The following is an 8,298-nucleotide window of genomic DNA, read 5'->3' as shown; positions in this document are numbered from 1 at the left end:
GGGCGGGTATGATATGTCCTGGGTAGTATTTGTGTATTCACCGTCCACGTCCAATACGGGCCGCATACCAACTCAAGTTTGTATACTACAACCCATTGGTATCACTATTTTGGCACAGATATATAATACAACGCTTTAATTTGAGAAGCGATATGGTATCCTGCTTACAAAATCACAGACTTGTCGGATTCGACTACGAAATATTTGTCCGAAACGTCATAAAGTTTTAGACTTTGCCGGTGTGCCCCGAAAATTTGGCCCGCCAATTACAAAGGATACTTATAAGGTATGGCTGTTGTGTCGAGTCGACTGGTGTGGACATGTGTGAAGCTAGGATGTCGGAATCGAACCAGCTTAATTACGTGTGTTTATACATGTAAACAACATCAGAGATCAACAGGCTTACACACATTAGTCGATAGCAGACCTGGACTTGGGAACAATTTGACCGGAAGTCCCATTGATCTCCACCATCGATCTCGATTGAGGCACAGGGGCACGTTACAAATGTCTGAAATACACACATATGCTATACTGATATGGGTCACAACACACATAAACATACACAAGGGAAGAAGCGTCGTCAGAGCACTACCGGTACCGCCAAATTTCAAATGAAGATTTTCAACACTTACTTTTTTTATTTTTTTCAGCGATCTGCGGCGATAGCTTCGGTTTGAATTGTAATTAAATAATCCATCATGATCAATTGTGTAATCATTCGTCTAATACATCCAGTCAAGCACTTTTTCGGTGAATTTGCAGTTTTACCGCCATGATTAACTTGAACCTGACCCGGAAATGACGAGGGCTTTTCGACATGTCTTTATACCATACTGCCAAATACTACGGAAAGTCCCAAGGCCATCCGAGTAGAGTCTAGTCCCGCAGCAAATAGTTTTTGGCGCAATGTTTAATACATCATGTCTGGCATCGTGTCCTGGTTTGTATTTCACATTTACATAGTCCAATATTTTTGATACGGTAACTTTTAAACGTAAAATGCAAAATACGTACCAGGAAACGATGCGAGACATGATGTTTTATACATTGCGCCAAAAAATATTTGCTGCGTGACTAGACTCTACTCGGGGGTCCTTGGGACTTTCCTTAGTATTTGGCAGTATGGTATAAAGACATGTCGAAAAGCCCTCGTCATTTCCGGGTCAGGTTCAAGTTAATCATGGCGGGAAAACTGCAAATTCACCGAAAAAGTGCTTGATTGGATGTATTAGACGAATGATTACACAATTGATCATGATGGATTATTTAATTACAATTCAAACCGAAGCTATCGCCGCAGATCGCTGAAAACAATAACAAAAGTAAGTGTTGAAAATCTTCATTTGATATTTGGCGGTACCGGTAGTGCTCTGACGACGCTTCTTCCCTTGTGTATGTTTATGTGTGTTGTGACCCATATCAGTATAGCATATGTGTGTATTTCAGACATTTGTAACGTGCCCCTGTGATTGAGGCTGTGTGACCACTCGACCGTGCGAAAGGTAAACTTAGTTCCACTCAACTTTCTTCTTCGTATGCCTAGTTGTAATAAAGTGTTTAGCCCACCTTTCTAGCTTTATGGGTTACTTTCGAACTGCTTTCACATAGTCTTGGATTTTTTGGACCTAAAACACTACAGTTATATATATATATATATATATGATTTTACGATTATCAGTGTCAAAGAAAAAACTACTTGTCCAGAACAGCTACAGGAATTTTGACTAAGAACAGCAAAGATCATGAATACAAACTCTACCTGGGCCAGAGACGTTATATGCTAATATTGTGGGTTAAGAGGGTCACTGAGTCTAGATTGAAAAGTGTTATAAATCAATGCACAAATATCTATATGAAATACATGTACATAGCGTTAACGTTTGTCTGAATTATTCTGACGTTTTATCGACTTTTTTTTATATCAGTCTGGCGTTACTATATAAAAAGTCAGAATATTTCGGACTAATAAATACATTACAACAGAAAAAAGTGAGACTAAATATATAGAAAGGTGTGGTGAATTTTGGGTAGAGTTTTCTCCCTTAGACTGATAACCGCGTCGACAACCTGGATGTGATATCTCGGCACGGTCTGTTTATATCTTGACATTCGGCTGAACACACGCGAGTGATTTTCCTCCACCTTGTTACTTGATTTCGGGAGCTAAGAGCAGTTCCAACTACTTGTTGTGACAGTGTGAAATAACACACACCGAATTCACGAAAAAAGGTATGGAACCCCTCCAAAAATGAAAACAAGGCTTGTCAACTTCAAACTGTTGTTGAAATGAAAAAGAGCTGTCAAATCGGACAAATTATAGTTAAACTTGTCAAATTTAAAAGCTGAAGATAGATCTATATACTCCATAACCATAAATAGTAAGAAGGAACTAGAGAAATAATATGTGAGTTTGTAAGGGATCAAACCTGTGGTCCAAGACGTCTTATTCTCGCACGTCAGATAGAGATATCCCATGCCACGATACACTGTGATAGATTTTTCTGTCTCGTCTGATATGTCTGGTACCTTTACGTGCATTTCCCAGAATTTTTACACTGTAGCGACAATAAAATATTTATTCACGAGTAAACAGCTCGGAATTGACAATCTCCATTGTAAATATTCCGTTTTGTCGTTATTATATTTATAAATGTGTTGTTTTGAACTTTTGATGTTATTAGTAACTTATAACATTATGTTTTTGTAGATAAAATAAAATCTTCACTGCTAAATATGTTGTCTTCTTTGTAAGGACGGACTACTTTATTTTAGCGAAAGCAATTTCAAATATATCCCGGGGTATTTAAATCATTCAAATGCAGCTTTAGAAGTGTAGATGCTATATATATTTGAGGCCCCAGACGGGATACTTGTAGACTTTAGGAAAATTGAACAGGTTTTTTTTTCTAACTAAAAGTTGCAAGAAAAAAAATCAACTACCTGTATTAAACTGAGCGAGATCGGGTTATCTCAGTCTCGGACTAATTTTCTGTAACATTCCAATCTCAGCTAACGCCTTGGTTGGGATTATGTTACAGACTCTAGCCCTCAACTGAGACTAAGCCTGCTCAGTTACAAGTAAAAGATTTTATTAGTCAGACGCTCTACCACTTAAATTAAGGGAAATTCCCTCTAGGCAAAACTGGCAAGAAGACCTTGGTGGGAAGCTAAAGAACTTGCCCTACGTATACTTTCAAGGTCACAGGGGTCAAATAACTAACCCTTCAACCACTTCTAAATATCCAAACAACCTAACTTCACAATATTTGGCCAACAACTTCATGTAACAAAAAAACAGGGGACCGATACAGACCCATATAGGCCTCTTGTTTTTAATAGAAAACAAAAAATAGTGCATTTTTATAACAAGGCAGGGCGCTATTTTGAACGGGTCTCTTGATGCGATTCTGCTCTTTTTTTCCCTTAATATGGTAAGATTTTTCGAAAAACAGAACTGATATCAATTGTGTAATTTTAATTTTACAAACACCATAATGTTTTATTTGGCAAGCAACCTCTTATTCTGCTGTTGCTTCATCTTTACTTAAACTGAAAATCTATGCAAAGAATTGAAAGCACTGTTCAGATTGTATACAAAATTAAGTCCCCTTTGCCAATTTAAAGGATGTTCCCGGCAAAATCAACTGAGCCGTTCAGGACTAGTAGCGTCCTAGTGGATGGACGACAAATGAACGCCGTGCCACGGCATGAGCTCAAAAGTCCTTTGGACCAGGTGAGCTAAATATGGGGAGTTGTGTAAAGGATGTGCATTGTACATAGTATGAAAGTCAATGACTGGATTCTGATGAAACTTGGTCAGCATTTAATCTTAAAACAGGCTGTTGTAATTTGAAGGAAATCTGAATGTATTTTAATTAGCTCTTCTGGAATACGGGAATGGTATTAATTTCATGTATTAAATGGAATATGGGCATAAGGAGGCAAGCCATGTAAAAAATTAAGAAATGAATAGATATGGGAAGGGAGACAATCCTATAAAAAATGTTTTTTTTCTTTTTAAGGGAAATAGTGTAGGAAGAAATATGGGCATAGGGAGGCCATCCCAAAACAACTAAACATTACTTATTACAAAGAGGATATACAACAGGAAAACCAGTAAATTTTCTATTTCTTAATTTTACATTTTCATAAAGTAACATGATGCAAATACTGATTCATTAAACATTTGAAGGAATTAATAGCACACTAATTCTTAGTGACCAATTCTAATGAAGTCAAGCTTGATAATAAGGCATAGCGCTTTTTTCAGCAGATTATAACTCAATGGAATTATCCTGTTTGCTTCCATTATCTGGGAAGGTTTTTTGAAACAAAACTGATATCAATTGTGTAGTAATGTCATTTATCACATAATGAACTGTGTTATCCAGTGAATATACCCCTGTCATATTTTTTGCGTATTAATTTAACCCGTGTAATACCTATCAGCCCAGCGATTGGTTGTAAATTTCAATTGTATCAATTGTGACGTCACGCCTAGGACAGTACATGACACCACAGACTTCCGTACTAGAGTCAAAATGGCAGCTTTTTACATTTCAAGGTTGCATGAAAATTGTCGTTTTACACGAAGAAATGCCACAAATCTTGATTATGTGATAAAAAGGATCTTACACTCGTTTTCATTTCATATGAAATTCATGAAACTCGTCACGAGTCTTTCATTTTAGCTCGCCAGAGGCTCGCTAAATTGAAACATTCTGAGAGTCTTTTCATCAATCTAATATATGAAGGAAAACTTATGACAGATCCTTTATGTATGTTGCGAAGGTGTACCAAAACAACCGCTTATTCTACTGTTGCTTCATCTAGACTTGAAACTGAAAATCTACGCAATGAATAGAAAGAACGGTTCAGACTGGACTTTGATTCACATTACCAATAAGATATTATATTTCATTTATTTTCATATCAAATGGAAAATTCCTAATATTTAACTGATAAAAATGAAATGTAACAAATAAATATATTTATTTAGGTCTAGTCTATGTTTTCCACATCAAAGGAATAATTCAACTTAACTAAATAAATACACAATAAAATCAGTTTTTTTGTGTCGCCTGCGAAAAGGTGGTGACACATAGGTATTGCTATGTCGGCGTCAGCATCGTCGGTGCCGTCCGCACAGAGGTTTTGGTGCGATAACTTGAGTTTCCTTGGGCCGATCAAACTCAAACTTCATGCAGTGCTTCCTTATCAAATTTGACGGGAGTATTATGGTATGGGGTGGTCCGTCCGTCCGGCGTAAACTTTTGTTTGTCCAGCAATCTCCTGCTACATTTTTCGACTGATCTCTTTTAAACTTGGTATACATTATAACCATGATATGAAGTTGTGTCTCCCTTACAATTAAAAGAATTTTGATTCGACAGTTTTTGCAAAAGTTATTGCCCTTTGTTTATTTCAGTATTTGAATTTTGTCCGGCAATCTCCTCCTACATTTATCGACCAATCTCTTTTAAACTTGGTATACATTATAACCATGATATGAAGTTGTGTCTCACTCAAAAGAATTTTGATTCGACAATTTTTGCAAAAGTTATTGCCCTTTGTTTATTTCAGTATATGATTTTTGTCCGGCAATCTCCTCCTACATTTTTCAACGGATTTCTTTGAAACTTAGTTTACATTATAATCATGATATGAAGTTGTGTCTCCCTTAAAATCTTTTTTGTCCGGAGATTTTCTCTTACATTTTTTATAGCATGTCAGATAACACTCTTAGAATGATGCAAAGAGATCATATTTCAATGTAAGAAAGGATATACAAAATGTAACACTATATGGCATTCGACGGACATATATTGTTCCGCTCCGCGGTACTCTTGTTTACAGATAATGGATGGTTAAAATGCTTACCAAATAATGGTGTACTTCTAATAGGAACTATAAATTCCATAACTGGAAATTGAATTATCGATTATCATTTATTGCATTATAATTACCGTTTTAATTACTGTGTTTCAAATATTTCAGATGTCATCCGATAGCTGCTCCGAGGATGTCCTGTTGGGGATTGGCAACCCTCTACTGGACATCACAGTAGAGGCTGACCAGGCTCTTCTGGACAAGTACAAACTGCTAGCCAACAATGCCATAATCGCTGAACAACAACACATGCCTCTGTTTGATGATCTCGTCAAAAATTACACTCCAATCTATTTAGCCGGTGGTGCCACACAGAATACTATTCGTGTGGCTCAGTGGTTACTCCAGAAGCCGAATGCCACAACTTTTCTCGGCGGAGTAGGGAATGATGTGTTTAAGGATATTTTAGCAAAGAAAGCCGAAGAAGTTGGTGTGAATGTCCAATATGAAGTTCATTCAGAGAAAGCAACGGGTAAATGTGCAGCCGTGATCACTGGTGAAGACAGATCTCTTATAACAGATCTTGGAGCTGCAGAGCTGTTCACATCCGATTTTGTTAAACAGGAAGACAATTGGAAATTAGTTGAAAATGCTCAAATGTATTACATTGGAGGGTTCATAGTTCCAGTCAGCTCCGAGGCTGTTTTAGCTGTGGCCAAACACGCTGCCGAAAATGGGAAAACAGTTGTAATGAATCTTCATGCCACTTTCCTTTGCAAACATTTTGCAGACCCCAAACTTAATCTGATGCAATACGTTGATGTGTTGTTCGGAAATTCTGATGAAGCTGCAGAATTCGCAAAGTGTCAAGGATTTGAGTCTTCGGACTTGAAAGACATTGCCAAGTTAACAGCAAATCTACCCAAGGCAAACAAGAACAAAGAACGTACAATAATATTTACGCAAGGAAAGGCAGCAACCGTTACATGCCATAAAGGGGAGATCACTGTGTTTCCTGTCGTACCTGCCGAACGTAGCCTTATAAAAGACACCAATGGCTGTGGAGATTCCTTTGTGGGAGGATTTCTATCTCAATTGGTGATGAATAAATCTCTGGAGGAATGCATGCGGTGTGGCGCCTATGCTGCTAAAGTTGTAATTCAGCATTTTGGTTGTAACTACCCTGAAAAACCAGATTTTCACTAGTGACTGCAACGTTATTCAGTCTGTTGATTTCTTTGTATGGGACACTTTAAGGTTGTAATGTTTATTTCAAAACAAGTTCAGTTAGGTTCAATCTCATTTATCTAGTCTTTTTATTCTGTAACAATTATTCAGTTTTTTTGCCAAAATGTTTCAGAATTTTTTTACATGAAGGTTGTCTGTCTAAAATTATTCCAGTACGAATTAAAAAACATATACTTTTGAATGATTCCAAAGGGGTGTACTCCAGATCAGACCCCTATAACTTGTATTCATGAGAGATTAATTAAATTGTAACATTTCTTATTAAATGCCATTTATATATGCTACCTCAAAAGATGGGATTAGAGACTGAGACTTATTCCCCCCATACAAAGATGTACTAAGTACTAATAAACAATGTGTACCATGTAATTATTATTGGTACCTGCTACATACAACTTCAAAGACTTGAAATGTTGATACATATACACATTTTGGATAATTTAGTCAAATATCGATACTCATCCTAATTAACTCATTACACTAATACTCGGTACTTTTTGTTGTGTTGTGTGTTCTTGATAGGTATGTTTGTTGTGCATGTAGCATGAAACAAAACAGAGCTTATATACTTGCCAACTCTCCCTAATTAGGAGAGAGACTCCGGATTGTGGACCCTTAAATTTAACATCTCCACCCACTGCTGGTGTTAAATGTGCCTTTTGATTGTAATTTTCAATTAAAGAACGTGACAGACCGACGACAGAGTTGTAGAATTGGTATATATAGTATAAATATTCTAATTGTAGCTATGGAAGAAAAGGTTGCTTTTTTATTACATTTGCAAATAAAACAATTTTATTCACATATGGATTTTTTGTTTGTTTTAAACTCTTCTGAGTGATTTTTATGCCCCCGCCATAAAATGGGGGGGGGGGGGGCATATACCCCCCATGTAGTTTTGCCATGTCCATCTCGTCCTGTCGCGTTCCGATTCAATGTAAACACTTAGCAACTTCATTCTTTGACAGTTTTTGGTCAAACTTTATACAAAGGTCAAGTACATTCTTTTACAGTTTTTGGTCAAACTTCATACAAAGGTCAAGTATGAGTATACTTCGGACATCATTGTGTTTCAGGGATCCAAGGTCAAGGCCAAGGTCACACTTGCTATATATAGAAATCATCAACTGATTCAATTTAAACACTTGGCAATTTCATTCTTTCATGGATTTTGGTCAAACTTTATATAAAGGTCAAATATGGGTATATTTCTGACAT

At 36.8% G+C, this 8,298-nt stretch overlaps 1 protein-coding gene across 3 annotated transcripts; it reads left to right on the top strand.

The window, feature by feature from the left end:
- The first annotated feature begins 27 nt into the window (after positions 1-27).
- Positions 28-7,882, top strand: LOC110458323 (adenosine kinase-like). Of its 3 annotated transcripts, XM_021509981.1 has the most exons (4): positions 425-488; positions 1,478-1,505; positions 3,628-3,736; positions 6,001-7,882. In XM_021509981.1, exons 3-4 carry the CDS (start codon positions 3,629-3,631, stop codon positions 7,036-7,038), a joined length of 1,146 nt encoding a protein of 381 aa, XP_021365656.1. In that variant the 5' UTR covers positions 425-488; positions 1,478-1,505; position 3,628; the 3' UTR covers positions 7,039-7,882. The 3 variants fall into 3 exon arrangements, with proteins under 3 accessions (XP_021365655.1, XP_021365656.1, XP_021365658.1); XM_021509980.1 differs by lacking the exon at positions 3,628-3,736 and having other exon boundaries at positions 28-488; XM_021509983.1 differs by lacking the exons at positions 425-488; positions 1,478-1,505 and adding an exon at positions 4,026-4,119 and having other exon boundaries at positions 3,661-3,736.
- Positions 7,883-8,298: the final 416 nt, after the last annotated feature.

This window comes from Mizuhopecten yessoensis, unplaced genomic scaffold (genome assembly GCF_002113885.1).
Source record: "Mizuhopecten yessoensis strain PY_sf001 unplaced genomic scaffold, ASM211388v2 scaffold9541, whole genome shotgun sequence".
Classification (NCBI taxonomy): Eukaryota; Metazoa; Mollusca; class Bivalvia; order Pectinida; family Pectinidae; genus Mizuhopecten; species Mizuhopecten yessoensis.
The sequence above is the reverse complement of the archived record's forward strand: the minus strand, read 5'-3'. Positions and strand labels throughout refer to the sequence as shown.